General features: G+C 34.7%; 1 protein-coding gene across 1 annotated transcript; it reads right to left on the bottom strand.

Annotated features, from left to right (window-relative positions):
• Positions 1–29: 29 nt before the first annotated feature.
• LOC128213832 (putative phosphatidate phosphatase) lies at positions 30–16,376 on the bottom strand. The gene is made up of 7 exons (XM_052919891.1): positions 15,936–16,376; positions 11,046–11,197; positions 9,257–9,467; positions 8,447–8,504; positions 7,639–7,696; positions 6,663–6,839; positions 30–2,960 (listed from the first exon to the last, which is right to left on the bottom strand). Exons 1-7 carry the CDS (start codon positions 16,078–16,080, stop codon positions 2,832–2,834), a joined length of 930 nt encoding a protein of 309 aa, XP_052775851.1. The 5' UTR covers positions 16,081–16,376; the 3' UTR covers positions 30–2,831.
• Between the last annotated feature and the right edge of the window lie 2,622 nt (positions 16,377–18,998).

Genomic DNA, 18,998 nt, shown 5'->3' with positions numbered 1-18,998 from the left:
TGGGACTATATCATAAGCACAACAGGATGCAATTTTCTTCCTCTTTATTAAATATAATAATATATTACTTTCCAGAAACATGTTTATCATTATAACAACCACACACACGTATAGCATCCTGACTTCTCGAAACCTCTTAAGCTTAACAGACTAAAGTGGCTTTATTTCTTTGGCAGTTTCTAACTTTTACATGATTTTGATAAATAAAACTTAGTTTTTTATGTTTAACAGACAGACAATTTCAATAAGCAGTCAAAAAAACAAACAAAAAAGTAAATACGTCATAAATCATAGAAGAACAAAAATAGTGAGCGTAGGTTAATCCTGTTTTAACAGACTTAAGTAGTTTTGAGAAATCGGCAAACAGGGCATCAATAATAAGTATAATAACATACGCTATTCTATGTTTATATGACGTAATTGTAAGGAAGTACCTTGGAGGTTCAGAATGTAAAATAAATATATTTTGTAAAGGTATGCCAATATAAAAAACACACTAACCAGTATGAATCTAAACAGAGAACGAACCAACCAACAATAGCTGTATAATGCATTTGTTAGGTTTTCTCATGAGTATAAACAGAAGACATTTGAGGTACACTGCTGAGCATAAACAGCGCAAAATAAAAACACAATTGTTTTTTTAAAAACACAATTGTTTTTTTAAATTAATTGCACCAATCAATTTATCATCTTTCATCTTACTAGTTTTAGATAAAAAAAACAATGTACTATATAGGCCTATGAGCTTGAGTTTTGATGTTATAAAATTTAATAGAATTTTTAAAAACATTTAAAAGTGATAAGTTGTAACAACAAAATGATGCAAGAAGTTTCATATTGACAATAAGAAAGCTACAAAATATAAATTTATTTAAAGAGTAACCCAGGTGATTTATCCAACCATCAAACTTGGGTTGAGATATATGCCCATTAACACTGTCACCAATTTTCATCATGATTGGATTATAATTATTTACTAATTGTTGGTCAAGGTTTTGCCGCTGCTGCCAACAGCGACACTTCAGGTAGTACTTATATGACACTCAGACTAAAAGTTTGTAACTCAAGAATTCAAACATGTAAGTAACTCATAATGTAAAAAATGGAAATATGGTTTCAATATAATCGTAAGATATAAAACAGTTGAAAAGGTCACAAAATCACAGGTTAAGAGGAATGTCTAATACTAACGGTATGTTATGTCAGAATGTAATAAGATTTAAATAGCATGCAATAGCTGTTATGTCTTTATTAATCATTTACACAACATAATTTTTTTATGAAGACCCAGTTGATTATATGTGATTTACAATCTATGAATGATTTGTAGCTAAAGAGCAACGTTACCTTAAAATAATGACAACCATTTAAGTAGCCAATTGAAAGAACATATACAAACACGTACAACGAATGGTTTTCATGAACAATTTTAGATTGTATTTATTACATTGAACCATGTTGGAGTTTGCCTTTTTTGTATTTGTCTGGAAATTTCCCCCCATATCGGAATGGTAACAGGTACGTGGGGATTAAGTATTGTGTGGATAAATTAGAAGGCTTTTCACTTATATGCATCCTACTTCTTGAACTTGGCAACATGGTAAAATCGGATTTTTCAATTAATACTTGGTAGAAATTATCAACAGCTCAGCAACAGAACATTGTCTTTCATGACAGCATTAAGTATATATAAATGCAATGTAACACATTAGTTATATAACATTCAGTTACATACAAATAACACTTATTTGTAAATTAAAAAATACCTTCAAGAAAACTTATGGGTATAAAAGACCTCCAAGCACATAAGATTTTATATTAATCTATAATATTGAAACAAAGATCACAAAATAAAAAGGATAAGGAATTACTTGTTGCATATAAGTATTTCTGGTAAAACACCTGAGCAAGGGGACACAAACACTAATGATTGAAGCAGAAAGTCAATTCTACATATTCACCTTAACAGATTCCCAATTCCGTTTAAAATATAAACATTATTTATTAATACATATAAACATTATTGATCTATACATACTAATCATTAAATATACATGCACCCAAATCACCTCCTTTCTCTGACATCAGAGTGACGATGCTTTGCGTACCACATTTAGATTTATCATCATCAAACCTCTGATGTATGAGAATTTTCTCACCTCATAAACTTAAAGTTTTTGAACCAAAATGGCAAAAATTCTGTTTCGATGGTCATGACATTTGCTTACAATTGATATGATTAAATTATAAAGTTCTGAAACATATGATATAAACAATAAAATTCTAAAAAATATTAATTTGTGAATAAATGCAACATATCACAGATTACATCAAAGGTATAGTTTGAGCATGAGTGTGGTATTTGTATCTATTGGTTAAGGCCATTATTTGAAAGGAATGTGTTAAGTCAAGCTAAAGAACACCTTCATGCCAAATAGACATGATGAATTAGATCTCTGCCTTATATATTCAATATTGCAGTATGCAGTAACTAAACTAGGCAAAAATTGGTCACTTTCTTATAATTACAATAATTGTTTTACACTACTCCTTAGTGGATTGATCTAATAACACAAAATAATATTTTAGGGTAAAGCAGAAAGAAACATGAATGCAATCCTGTAATAAATTGCTTGTCAATATAACATTAAACAGGTTCCTTAGTTTCTGAATTAATTTAGTTCCTCCAAAACATCGAAGTCATAAATAGAGACATAGATTTTTTGATTCAGTCAAAATTCACGTAATGTAAGTATATGGCCTAAAATAAACAATGTAATGAAACTATTTGTGTAGTGTATCTAAACAGCTGTATCTTGCACTTGGCATCATACAGGCATGGCGGGATCTGTACTCGGCGTATCCCTGACTACAGGTCGGTTGTAAAGGGGAAGCGATGTACTGCAGTCCTGGCATTTGTTCTTTCGCCATGGCAATAGATTGGACATGAAGAATATCTGAAGTGTAAAAGGTCATCATTAAGAAAAGTGGATTTAGGTCAAGGAAATATAATTGTAAAGGAATACATAATTATTTAAGTATGCAAACATACGCCATGAACAAAGTCATACAATACACTCTTATATACATGTACATACATCGTAATCTTCTTACATTTCAACTTAAGAAGTCTCAACAAAAAAGAGCACCACAAGCAATCATCGATCGAGATTTAGAGCATTAAACAGTGCATGATCAAGAAACATAATTCAACAATTAACTAAATATAAATAGGCATGAGTTATGTACCTTGCTAAAAATCTGTGTACAAAAGTACCTTTTATAATTTTAATAGGTAGTTCGATGATCACTACACATGACACCAAAGGCTATGACAAGAGCACTACCAAACAAACGTTAATGTTAACCATTTGTTTTTTCAGTCAATCAAGGGACATCACTCAAAATTCGTTTAATCCAGACTTCATGGACTTGCTATACATGTGCATATTGTGTCTGGTAATATATATACCAAGTCTTCATTGTTTTATGAGTTCAGTAAGTGAAGATAAGTTTTTGAACGTTGCCTCCGCTGGGATGACAACAACACCAAGAGTATGACAACAACACTGAGGCTATGACTACAACACTGAGGCTATGACTACAACACTGAGGCTATGACTACAACACTGAGGCTATGACTACAACACTGAGGCTATGACTACAACACCGAGGCTATGACTACAACACTGAGGCTATGACTACAACACTGAGGCTATGACTACAACACTGAGGCTATGACTACAACACCGAGGCTATGACTACAACACCGAGTATGACAACAACACTGAGGCTATGACTACAACACTGAGGCTATGACTTCAACACCGAGGCTATGGCTACATCACTGAGGCTATGACTACAACACCGAGGCTATGGCTACATCACTGAGGCTATGACTACAACACCAAGGCTATGACTACAACACTGAGGCGACTACAACACTGAGGCCATGACAACAACACTGAGGCGACTACAACACTGAGGCTATGACTCAAACACCAAGGCTATGACTACAACACTGAGGCTATGACTACAACACTGAGGCCATGACTACAACACTGAGGCTATGACTACAACACTGAGGCTATGACTACAACACTGAGGCTATGACTACAACACTGAGGCCATGACTACAACACTGAGGCTATGACTACAACACTGAGGCTATGACTACAACACTGAGGCGACTACAACACTGAGGCCATGACAACAACACTGAGGCGACTACAACACTGAGGCTATGACTCAAACACCAAGGCTATGACTACAACACTGAGGCTATGACTACAACACTGAGGCTATGACTACAACACTGAGGCTATGACTACAACACCGAGGCTATGACTACAACACCGAGGCTATGACTACAACACCGAGGCTATGACTACAACACCGAGGCTATGACTACAACACTGAGGCTATGACTACAACACTGAGGCTATGACTACAACACCGAGGCTATGACTACAACACTGAGGCCATGACAACAACACTGAGGCTATGACTACAACACTGAGGCCATGACAACAACACTGAGGCTATGACTACAACACTGAGGCTATGACTACAACACCAAGGCTTTGACTACAACACTGAGGCTATGACTACAACACTGAGGCTATGACTACAACACTGAGGCTATGACTACAACACTGAGGCTATGACTACAACACCGAGGCTATGGCTACATCACTGAGGCTATGGCTACATCACTGAGGCTATGACTACAACACTGAGGCTATGACTACAACACCAAGGCTATGACTACAACACTGAGGCTATGACTACAACACTGAGGCTATGACTACAACACTGAGGCTATGACAACAACACTGAGGCTATGACTACAACACTGAGGCTATGACTACAACACCGAGGCTATGACTACAACACTGAGGCTATGACAACCAGGGGTGTAGAAATTAATTCAAGTAGCAGGGAATATCCTAAAAGTAGGCGGGGGTCTGGGTGTCCTCCCCCTGTTAGGGTCAAGGGGGCAACGCCCCTTGTGGGATGAATTTAAGCCTTTTTAACCAAACATTCTAGTCTTCTGGTGCATGTTTATTTTGTAACAGGGAACCTTAACATAAATGTACTATAATATGATACTGAAACTGAGTACTATCCCCCCCACCCACCAGTGAGGGCTAACTAATGAACCAAACTACTGTCAAATTCAGATTCAGGATAATATTATAACATTCCAGACCACATGCCTTGACATTTGCTAGCTATTCCCTCCTAATAATATATGTAATTTCTTCTCTACCAATTATATACTTTCAGCGACTGAATCACTATTAACCTCTAAAAATTAAACATCTAACTTCATTTTCTGTGGTTCTAGATATTTCACCTGCAGCTAACTTATTCCATTTTTATAACCAAAAGAAATATCTGGACACTTTGTGACATTTAAAGCGTACTAAATTTCACCCAACGTACATGAAAAATTCATCAAAATAATGGATTATTTTTAGCAGTGACATCACCGCAAGCTTGTTCATTTTGTTTACACCTGGTGAACACGTGTATATAAAATTTACTGTTGCGTAAATGGTAATAGGACTAACAGAAGGCCAGACACGCTCATGTTGCATACTTACTACGCTTTTTTGTGTCTGGAAAAAAATATTTATTTCACCCTCCATTGCTTCGCAAATCATTAATTTCAAAACATCCGCAGAGGGGGATGCGACTAATAAGGTCATGTATCGAGCTAATGTTATTGTATTCGGAACACTGGGAAACTCAAACCTAATACTTGAAAAACATCCCAGAGGGGGATGCGACTAATGACGTCACGTATCGAGCTAATGCTGTATTGTAGTCGGAACGCGCGGAAAGTTAAATAAACAATACAAACAATCAGGGTTTTAAACGGATGTAAACAGAACAGACATGACAAAAAATAACAGATTTTATTTTTGTTGATGCAGGGAAATTAGCCGGGTGGAGATGCTAAAGTAACAGGGTTATTTTACCGGCTCCCGGCCCATTTCTACACCCCTGACAACAACACTGAGGCTATGACTCAAACACCAAGGCTATGACTACAACACTGAGGCTATGACTACAACATCAAGGCTATGACTACAACACTGAGGCTATGACTACAACACTGAGGCTATGGCTACATCACTGAGGCTATGACTACAACACCGAGGCTATGGCTACATCACTGAGGCTATGACTACAACACTGAGGCTATGACTACAACACTGAGGCCATGACTACAACACTGAGGCTATGACTACAACACTGAGGCTATGACTACAACACCGAGGCTATGGCTACATCACTGAGGCTATGGCTACATCACTGAGGCTATGACTACAACACTGAGGCTATGACTACAACACTGAGGCTATGACTACAACACTGAGGCTATGACTACAACACTGAGGCTATGGCTACATCACTGAGGCTATGACTACAACACTGAGGCTATGACTACAACACTGAGGCTATGACTACAACACTGAGGCTATGACTACAACACTGAGGCTAAGACTACAACACTGAGGCTATGACTACAACACTGAGGCTATGACTACAACACTGAGGCTATGACTACAACACTGAGGCTTTGACAATACCTGTTCATTTTTCTTTGAAAAATGATACAAGCTAAAAAGCTCAGCCTTTCCACTCACATTGAGAAGACTTATAACACTGCCAATGATGGCACCGGAAAGGACGTCGCTCCAGTGATGCATATAGTCGGAAATTCGAGACAGGGCTGTGTAGTACGCCAGGAAGAACGCTATGGCCTGGAAGACAGGACGCACCAGCCAGTAACGCTTCCATGTGAATTTGAACTGGATATAGGCCTGTCAAACAGATGAAATACAATCTTAATCATATAAAATAATAAAGTAAAACACAAAAAGGAAAACATACCCATAGTAAAATGGATCCTGAAAACTGTAACTTGTAAGGCCACAGAAAAGGACAATTTGAACAACTTTTAAACTATTATTTCTTTTAAAGAAATATTAGAATAGTACATGGTGTTCTGAGGAGTGTAGGAAAAAAGACCAATTTATGAAAGATTGAAAATTTACTTGTGATCGATAAATAATCAAATACTTTCATGCTTGTATAAACACATCACAATTTGCATCTGTCTAAAACACTCCAGTTAAAAAGATACTTCTTTCATAAAATATACCGGTACATGACTTGTTCTGTAAGACAGATATATCAAAAGGCTCATGATACCACAGCTTTACGACTCATCCTGCCAAAATAGGAGCAACATTTGAACATCACAGGAATACAAAATTCAAGTGGGAACTTTCATACGGTAATAAAATAAATAGTTTATCTCAAGTTATAAGACCAAAAATCTAAATGTTTCCAATTTTACTCCCAGCTAAAAATTGAGTACCGGTTGTAAGTTGGGATTGTTCTTAGATTTTATAGGTTCTGAGTGTCATTATCACATTCATGTGTCTTGCTGGTTCAAGAAACTATCGAAAGAAATACCTTCAAGGATATTACATAAACAGTCAGATGAAGTTTGTCAGGTTGCGATAAGAAAGATTAGGGACAGGTTAAAAAGGTAGGTTCATTTTGAAAATCGGAAACACTCATTTACTTTTTTAGTCTCACTAAGACCATACTTACCATGAGCCAAATCATGCAGTAGAAAGATATAGATGAGTGACCGGAGGGAAATGACAGCCTGCAAACAATATAAAGCACATTTTATTTTTAGAAATACCGGTGTAGAAGTGAAATATTGAAATTCATCAGGCAAAATCTATTGACAAATCAAAAGAAAGAGAATGCATAAGAAGCATCGTTGGTGATGGCCACCTATCTGTTCCTGACAAAAAGATGGGCATACACTTACTTTTGTTGATGTGTGTCATAAAAAAGTTTACCCCAACTGTGACAGACACTGTGTCAGAAGGTACCGGGTTTGATTCCCACCCAGAGCCTCGTCAATATTTAGTATTGATTTTAGCCAGGAATTGTAAATGCTCCTTATCACATGTATTTGAAACATGATTGTTGCTATAAAAGCTCTTTACAGCTTAAGTTACGTGCTTATCATTGCAATCGTAAATAAATCTTACCTTTAAACATTGTCAGGGAAGAAACAGTTGTAAGTGCCATAGCTTAAAACATTTTCTAAAGCAACTAAAAAATCATGTTTCAGTGGTTAGGCAGAAAACTCAGCCTTCAAGGCCATTTATTCAATATTTACAATTTCACATCTGTTCTATTGTATCAAAACTCAAACATTAAAGATTGAGGTTTGTTGATGTTTAAAATTGTACTTTGTTTTATAAAACAAAAAAGGGTGCTGGGGAGGGAAAGGCACTCTTTTATTGTTGTTTTCAATGAGGGAATAACTCAATAATTATTGAAGCCAGAGTTATGGGCCTTGCTTAACATTTGTGAATTGTCTCTTTCAAATTGTGCTTACCTGGCCTCTTCAATGGCTGCACTGTCTGTTCCTTTACAAATATCATCTGTGATGTAACCTAAAAAATATAAACAAATATTTCAGTATGGCAAAAGCAAATCATATGAATTCATTTTTTTATCCTCTGAAAACTTATTTTTTACCCAATCAAGTTTGAAGCATACTATGCCAACTAGCATAAAAAACGAAGAATGATTTGCTCTTTTGCAAGGACTACAAAATAAGAAATTGTGATCCAAAAAAGTTGGTAAATACTAAATTATTTTAGCTTGATGGTTAAGACAACTGAAAGCCGATATAAATCATTCTCAAGTCTGTTTCCCAGGCAGAAATTAATACTATGTCTGTAATGAGCATTCAAGAAAAAGTTCTCCTAGTTGGGCTAGAATCCACCATGTCTTGGATGAGAGGAGGAAACCTTTACCATTAGACTAATCCAAAGTAGTATGGCTTTAGTTTATATCTTTTGCTTTTATTTGAAAAAGAAGACATCTTTCATCAGGGCTATTCCACTAAAACATATAAACAGGTGAAGACAATTATTTAAATAGTATATGGTAGGGTGTCTTTTTTCGCTAATTGGAATCCAAAAGGGTAAATTTGCTTCTGTAGGGGGATGGTATATTTTAAAAGTGCATCCCCCCCCCCCCTCGGGGGTTATATGTTTTAAATGGAATAGCCCTCAGCCTCTAGTCTGAGAGTTGCAAAAATGTGCCCCTGTGGACCACAAATCCAAGAAATGTTTGGTAAGAGGCAGACATTTCTACCACTACATCACTCTCATCTGCTGTAATGCTGAACTTGAGTAACCTGAGTTAATGGCACACACAGCGGCGTCTGGTTGACAAACAGTGAGAAAGTGTGGCCTCAATCTCCCCACGGTGTATTTTGCAATGTCCGTAGTCAGCTGACACAGTCCGGCACCGAAGAAAAATGGAATTACAAGCTTGTAGACTGTGCCAATGAAGTGGTATAGTGTGACATGTGATTTGAATGCCTTGAGACCTTCTATGACTAAAATCTGTAATAAAATGGATAATTTCATTTCATATCTTATGCAAATTTAACAAATCAGAATTGAAAGTTTTCCTTTTAAAATTTACTAAACGTTACCTTAGCTAACCAATAAAGCTATTAGTTTTGAAATAAATAAAATAACTACCTTAAATATTATTGCAAAAAAATGACTTTTTTAAATGCCTTGATACCTTCTATGACTAAAATCTGTAATATAATTGATAATTTCATTTCATATCTTTAGCGAGTGTTCGGCATCAAAAATTTTCAACGAGCCCTGCTTTATAAAATCCAGAATTGGTTAGTTTTAACCTTTGCTTAGTGTTGCTGCCAAGTCAGTTTACCAAATAAAGCTTATTCGTTTATTAATGACTACATGTTACGGTGTAGTCTACAAAATCTTAATCTTAAAACAAGAACATGAGCACTGTGGAGCTTCGCAAACACATCTGTTTTATTTAAGATGAAAAAGGGGCATGCCAAGTTTCATCTGCATACCTTGAACCTTTCAAACGAATGGTATTCAAGTTATGGACAAGGTTTATATAAAATTGCACAACAATGTCGACACCAAGGCTATAACAATAACTGGACTGGGTTAGGCTAGGGTGAATAGGCTAGCAAAACTTCTCTGAAATGCCTGAGGTGTGTCTCAGGAGTCCAATCAAAGGTCTGAAATTCACCTCATTAATAATTCATGAGCACAAGGATTCTGCAGTCAGTTTTCCCAGACTATTCAGTGGAGTAGTATATCATCAATCTACTGGGTACCGAAGATGAAATTAAAGGGACTAGACACCAGATGATACCATTCCAAGCAAAAAAGTAAATTGCAAAAATCTTACATAAAATTGATATCTTTGTGTATAACGCATAGAATCTTACTTACCGATGTAGCACATCCATAACGACAAATGGATCTTTCCCAGTTTTAACATATTCTTCCATTTCGAAATTTACTGGGTCTGTGTACCAGGTAAATCCCAGCAAATTTAGAAATAGCATTGTTATATCAACCTGTACTAATCACTTGACTTTAATTAATATGCTAAATATACACACTTTAACCTTGGAAACCATTATGCGTTATTTTTAAACTGGTAAACTCAGCTGAGACAGCGACGTAACATTCCTATAATCATGCACAATGATGTTTTATTGGCCTCAAACTAGCTAGTACTGATAAATCTAGGCTTGCTTTGAGGAAAAACTGTATTTGCCTATTTTGGGACATTCTGGTGTCTAGTCCCTTTAAGGGTGTGCAACAGCTAAGTTCAGGCAAGAATGATGTATCAACTTTTCATATTAAATAAAAAATGTCTCGTATTGATACAAATATCATTGTTATCGTTTGTCACAGTGCCGCAAGGCAGAACTATTTCCAACCAATTCCATGAACCACATTGAAATGGTTTGACAAACATACAGGTTTACCTCTTTTACATACTCATAATAGGTCATGGCAGGACTACTTCCAACAAATCCAGCGACCGATGCAGGTAGGAATGAGGTTTCTAAGATTCGAGGGATCTACATTAAATAATGAGGGATATATTTAAAAAAAATATTTTAAAACACTCACAGTAACACAAGGCAGAACGATTCCAACAAATCCTGCAACCCATGTGGGAATGGTGTTGCTAAGATACGGGTGCATCAATGTCTGGTCATCACAGTAGAATCCACGCTGGTATGGCTTCGCCGCGAAGAAAAGGATTATAACTGGCAGACCAACTGAAACATAGGAGATCAAACATTAATAAGACTTTGAATCTTATAACCATTCTAAACCTTATACGTAATTCTAAATAACCAAAATGTATGTCTAAAGAACCTGTAATTCTATGACTGGCAACATGTCTAGCAAACAAGATTAGAAAAAGAAGATGTAAAGGACTTTGATTGAAAAAAATAAAATAAGGTAGTTCAGAATTTTTTTTTATTTTGTTGTGTCAACTTCAGAAGAAAAAGTTAAGGATAAACAAGAGCCGACAGTCTGTCTGCTATTGGGGAAAATGATGCCGGAGCCTTTTCCTTTGCAAATTTGATAGTAAAAGGGGATTTTGAATAAACTCATTAACTTTATTTGACAGTTAAATGCATTGTCAAATGTTGTGTCATGTATCATAAAGAAGCACAATAATAGAAATGGATTTTAACTGGCAACAGCATTCACTGCATATTGCAGAAAGAGGAGCCTAATCTTGGCTGTTTTTGTCTGATTTTGGCCGGACATGAAACGAAAAGCTTGGAAGTGAATTCCAACACAATACTATGTAAAAATACATGATTATACAACTTCTACACCTATATAGGTGAATTTCAACCCCAAAATCAATAGCAAGACAGCCCTTAAACCATCTATGGCAGTATTAGCAAGGGAAAGCGATTTCTATTTTTTTTTAAATACATGTATGGTAAATATTGTCTTATTATATATATAACATGTAAACATATATATCATTCTAAATACATGTGTATCATACAATTTAACAAAACATTTCTCTATTTCTGTTTGAAACTCAGGGACAGTTTGCATGCAAGATCTAATATATTTTGTTGAAATAAACTCATAACTACATTATACAGACACAGTTAGTTATAGAACAGCATCAAAATTAAAGAAAGGGACATTTACCACAGACAATGCAAAGGAGATCAATGAGGACTCTGCATGTTGTTCGCCGCTTGCTCATATGTAAATCCACCATGGTTAGGCTTTACTTGGGATTCTTTCAATGATTTTAAACTCTGAATGTTTAAAACCAAACAAAACACTATTCAATCCGTTAATAAAAGAAAGCTGAATTTTGATAAGCTATTGGCTAGCTAATGGTAATTAATCCTGATTCCAAACATCCTGAATTGAATTGACAATCACAACTCACAGTTTATGATTTGAACATTGCAATTTACAAAATGATATCTTATATTAAAAGACGATGACATTTAAAATTTAATAAAGTTTTATAGTGAAAACACTGACTTGAATTGTTTATAGATCCATGCAGGTATTGATTAAAACAATCAATGAGTCTCAGTTTTAAGATATTAGGAAATATATCTCATTACTAATATCTTGAAATATCTGTATATATAACCAAAGCCTTACATAAAAAGCATGATTATATTAATAAACTATGTATATCAACAATATATGTATCTTTTTCAATTATAATGTTATAAATATTTCAATGATAGGTAACTTGTAAGTGCTGAAAGAATTTCATATCCTAAATCTATGCTGTCAAAACAAAATATGAAACCATTGAAAAACTGCTCTTTCTTACTCTTTCACACATTGAAACATTTCCTCATGTATTAACATGTTTTTTAACATAATGGACAAATGACAAAATCCTTGTTTCAATTCATTAAACAACACATGTAAATGATATCACATAACTATATTTCAACGACTTATATTTGAAATTTAAAAAGTGAAAGTGTATTCAATAGGAAATAAACTAATAAATTGTTTATATGCCTTATGGACAAATAAATTCAGCCTTGTAACTCAGTTTATTCAAACATATGACAGGACATTTTATATGCTGGTACATAAACTTGAAAGTGTCTCTTTATCAACTTTGACCATTTAATGACATTTAATAGGGGAAGTGAGGGTTATTACTTTGAAATGCATGGTGTTTAGGATAATTAGTTTAATGCTTGCCCCATGTCATATTAAACGGATATGGTAAATATTTACAGGAAAAATTAACAACTTGTATCAAACATAGTTATTATTTTTGCTTTACAATATCAATTCAATTCAATTCAGTTTATTCAAGTAAACAAAGACCACCAGCCCAAAATACACAACATGTACAAAAAACATAGTATTGAAGTTGCAACATAACATTTACATATTTATCATGTTTAACAGTTGGTATACATAGATTGTTAACTTTAATATTGTATTATCATCTTCAGTAGAAATTAAAGAGTAGAAAGCATTAAAATTATCACCAGATGAATACCAATTCAAAAAATATTGTCTACAAATAATACCAACATTAGGACATTGAAGGAATGCATGATATTCACAACCAATAACTGTCCAATTTCGATTCAGACAATATATACGAAACCTATTCAATTATATACAAATTTAATGGTTTAGTAGAATTATAATTAAGAACTTTCTAAATGCTGACGCGAATGTCTCTATACAAGTCAGGACTTGTGCACAAACAGCTGATTATAACCCACCCACATAAAAAAAAATCATGACTACATGGAACATTGGCAGTAAACTGATTTCGTGAGAGCTTTCTAAATGATTAAATCAGAATTTGCCTGGCGATCCAATTGGTGAGACACAAGGACAAACACTCACTTGTTACACAGAGCCATCCACAAATCTGTCATACTTCATCTTTTTCATTCAAGGGACTCGCTCATGTTTTTTTTACCAATAACTAGTTTTCCCGGTAATGCATCTGGAAACACTTTTTATTCATTATTTTACTCTATGAGCAGTAAAGTCACAAAAAAAGAAAGAAAAGTCAACCAATAGGCTACAAGGACATTTACAACAGTTATTGGGTATTTTGACCTTGTAACAATACATTGTTAATATCACGTGATAATTTCAATCAAACCATCATGATACAACAAATCGCTGAATCCCGCTAGTAACAGTGTTAAAATTTGTGGCCTTCAAAGGAGATATTTGAACAAATATCAATATTTGCTGAAGAGTTTAGCTGTCAGCATTGTAGTTATAACACTCTAATGATTTGCCACGCTGTATTTCTTAAAAAGTGAATTTTACAAACCATGAGCAAGTCCCTTTGAGGTAAATGATATGAAAATGTTAAGATATAACTTAAAATTGGAAAAAAAAAAACTTTTACAAAATAAACTGTGACAAATAAGTTTTTTTGTGACAAATTAGAAAACGGTGCTTATACATTGTATTTAGATTATATTTGAACTTGAAGTCAGAGATTTATCACATGCTATACATTATTTCCGGTTTAAAATAACTAATAAAATTGGAACCAATAATTGATGAATTGGTTTTATTTCAGCAAGTCATACGTTTATTTTTCATTTTGTTTTTATGATAAAGATTTATTTAAATAATGCTGTTTATTTATTTCAATCATAACAGGAAAGCGTGATCTTTCTGAACGTCTTGATTTCATGAAAAACACTCTTAAAACCTTCATTAAATTTTGTATTTAAACAGGAAATGACGTCTTGAACATGTTACATTTAAATCTACTCTTGTGTGACATCACATTTCCTGAGCTCATTGGATAAAATTGCGACAAATCCTTCATAATCCTTCATATATCATACATGTATATTATATTAAACTTTTCAAACACTACAATTATGAATAAAGCACAAGGAAGGTATAAAGAAAATCAAATATAATAGTTTGACAGATATCATGTTACAAGTCAGAATTATAACAGTGTTACATGCATGTAGTTGGCATACATGCCATATCCCCGGGCGGGGGGAAAAATCCCCCGGAATTTCGATCCATCCCCCGGTCTCTCAACTGTTGCTTTTGATTCATTAAATGAATATTTGCTATTTATTTATTAAAGAAGTTGCTTCTTAATAATAAGAGTATTTGCTTAAACAATATTTGTTATGAAAATACACCTTCAATTATTTTCGATATCTTCTGCTGCTCCAATAATCCCAGAAGTCAAATTTTAATTTGCCTTAGTATGAAAAAAGTAACTTAAATGGTGGAGGTCTGTTGCGGTCCTTGATACAATAAGTTGTTCACCAGTGACTGTCATATAACCGGTGTCTGGTGTACATGTAGGTCACCTTGGTAACAAAATACTGTACACTATCAATAATCCGAAACTCCTGGCTCTTTTCTGAACTTTATGACCATGAGACTGGAATAATTGGCTATGATTGTCTAACATGACTGTGAAAGTGTTAATTGCTAAAGATAACACACATAAAAGACGCTTGCAATTACTAAATTCTAGTGTTTAATGTAAGTAACTTTTGGTGTCTTTAGATGTATTTTACATGATAAATTTAAATGAATACTTTGTTAGTTTATTTTGTTTGAAGCATACAGTACATTTCTCAAGAAGTTGCAAAAGAGAAATGAATAAAATGTTAACATCTGTCCATGTCTTCAAAAAAGAAAACAAATATGTGTAATATACAATGATACAAATTTCCACTTATGATAGTGACTACAATGTCACAAGAATTTTTACCATTTGGAATAGATGTTTGTAAAATTTGCCTGAGGACAACCAAGCCTTTTCCAAAAAGGAGGGGGACTCCACCTCTCAAATCACCGCCCTAAAGACATTTGTATTCAGACGTGCCACATGTAATCTGTAACTACTGTTTTCAATAACAATAAATTTTATTAGTTACAATAAAAGCTCTTTTGCACTATGTAAATAATAGATTCCTTCATCTGGCCTTACCTCTATCAGTTTAGGGGAAAAAACACTCAACATTTTCTTACCACAAGCAATGCAGATGACATCAAACAATACTCGGAGGATCATTCTTCTTCTTATTGGCTCCATGTTGTACCTGTTGATGGTCAGTAATCTGTGCCTGTGGGCGGCTTGTGGTATGAATCTATCAGTTTCTTTAGGTTCAATCATTCAATACTCTCAGGAAGTTAAGTTTAGTATTGCAAAATCTGCATGACTCAATGTCAATGACGCTCAATGATCATGTCTTCTCACTTCTGCTGTTCTGTCAGATAGTTTACTACTATCAATTCAATAATTCAAATTGTGAACAGTAATCGGACAATAAAGAAATAGGAAAAAACAAATAGGTAATAGACTTGCTTTATTTCCATTTATTAGTCCTTTATGTTCTTGCAGAGATTAAAGGACAGTAAATTAAAGCAACAGATTAAAATTGAGTTTGACAGTTATCTCCAAAGTGAAGAGTTTCGTTTAATCCTCCGAGAAATGAACCTAAAGAAAAGCCACACGAAAGAAAATGTCTAAGTATTGACATTCATATCGTGCAGTGGGAATTGTGACTGATGTAAAATAACATAAAATAAAAAGACTAATTTTGATGCAAAGCATCTCAAAGACGCCGCGAATGTTTTTTAAACATTACTCGAGAAAGCAAATGCAGTTCAAGAGTATACCAAGTTTGAGGTTCATGGATATAATCATGTATATATTAGCATTCATCAGTTATTGAATGATCGGATTTTCAGCATAAAGTCACCACGACCTTGACCTTTGACCATCTGTCGTCAAAAAAGTTCGGGGCTGGTCCTGTTTGATTATTGATATGAAACTGCGTTTTTTTTCAGCAAACCGTTTTCGGGTTTTCCAAGTTTTTTGCGTATTCGGTAATTCCACCGACCGCAGCTAATGCACACAATGAACCTGACCTTTGACCCAATTACCTCAAACGCAATAGGTCTCATCTGCTGGTCATGACCAACTTGTCTACAAAGTTTGAGGTCCTTGTGACATAACGTTATTTATTCAAATATTGATAGAAACCGATTTTCAGCTTAAGGTTACCAGCAACCTGACCTTTGATCTACACTGAAGTCAAAATTAATAGGGTTCGTCTGCTGGTCATGACTTATCATACTACCAAGTTTGAGGTCCTGAGCCAAATCGCTCTAGATATTGAATGTAAACCGATTCTCAACGGAAGGTTACCACGACCTAGACCTTCGACCCACTGACCTCGAAATAAATATGGTGATGATCTGACATAAGCTTTGAATGGATAAGGGAAATTGTGTACTTTTCAAGTTTATAACGGGTACGATAATAAAACTGAGCATATATGAGAAAATGAATTACAGTTCAATAGTATATATTATCAAAAATTATCATTAATGGTATTCTCAACACTGAGCAAGAATACAACGGTCTGAAGAACTGTACTGTATATATTTCCAAGATTATATTTGATCCTCAAGCTCGAGACACGGGGTACAACATTCATGGGTTAAACCAGTACTGAGGACACCACTTTTCCAAACACTACCCTTAAAATGCCGAACGCTAGGTAAGGCGGACGCCTTAACCAGAAGGCCACGGACACGCTATACTAACCTTTCTAATATTTTCAATACATTTTTTGACAAATTTGATGACACAAAATTGCATTTATGTAAAAAACAAACATGTCATAAATCCTTAAGTATTGTCTAAATTTAGCGCTCATAATGTCACTACGAACTTTGTTTATCACGTGACTTTCTTAATGCAAAATACACATTGCTTTATATTCTAATATTTTTCATATTTTAACTAAGACGTTATTTGTTTTAAAAAATGAAAAAAAATAATCACACTGTCACTGTTATTTATAAAATATGTCAATTGAAAGCAAGATACGGCCATGCGTATCTCATAGTCCAGTGTAACGCACAGTTCCTAACTTCCTACATTATATCATTGATATTGTTATATGTAATGAATTGTCATTGCATTTTCAAGTTGTGTACTTTTGTTTGTATATGCTATAGAAGTTCTCCGACCAGGATTTAAAAAGGGATGGGTGCTAGGTCATAAAGGGCAATTTTTGATGCACATTGAATGAGCCTTAATGGGTCATTTGCAGGGGTCATTGTTCAATTCATATTGTACGTGTATCGATATGTTGTAACTACTTTCAACACTTATAGTTTGTTATGGATATCTTAGCTGTTCTCTTTACTTTTAGTGCCAAAATTATGTAAATATATTTTTACACTTTTATCTAATAATTGATAATACATTATTTCCAATAAATCTCAAATAGAGTTCATTATCATTAATGAGGGTTCTGTCAAACAAAAAGGCACAGCAGGACATAGTAAAAAGACAGCAGGCTATTTAGGCCTAGCTGGAACACTGCTATATGTATGTAAGTACCTGAACGCATTTTTGAAAACAAGAGCTGTCACAGTATGTGACGAATGCCCCCGAATGTGACATTGACCTATAACAAGGTCAGTACATGAAAAAAAAAACACTGACCTTTGATGTATGCCTGTGGATCTTGCATACGACACACAATGTGTGACATTGAACTTAGAGGTAGGGACACGGGTCTTGCACGCGACACGTCGTCTTGGTATGTCGAACACATGTGGCAAGTTATTTTAAAATATGTCCATATAAGAGAAAATTACAGCCTTGACACGACAACCTATACCCTATGTCCTTATATGCAGAATTCCATTGTGAATAAACACTAAGTGTGACCTTGACCATAAAGGTAGGGACAAGGGTCTTGCACACGACACGTCGTTCGTATGTTTAACACATGTGGCAAGTTATTTTAAAATCTGTCCATACAAGAGAAAGTTACAGCCCGGACACGAGTTATTGAGCCGGTCACACGGACGGACGGACGGACGGTGCGATTTTAATATGCCACCTTCGTGGGCATAAAAATGATAAAATACAGACACCGCATTTCAATTCCGCGTCAATAATGAAACTTATCTGGAATTTTCAAATGATTGAGATATGAAGTATTGCCAGGAACATCCATATTGGGTTGCATTGCCCTTTAAGTGCTGCTGGCTTGACCTCTGAGCTAT

This window comes from Mya arenaria, chromosome 13, assembly GCF_026914265.1.
Source record: "Mya arenaria isolate MELC-2E11 chromosome 13, ASM2691426v1".
Taxonomy (NCBI): domain Eukaryota; kingdom Metazoa; phylum Mollusca; class Bivalvia; order Myida; family Myidae; genus Mya; species Mya arenaria.
The sequence above is the reverse complement of the archived record's forward strand: the minus strand, read 5'-3'. Positions and strand labels throughout refer to the sequence as shown.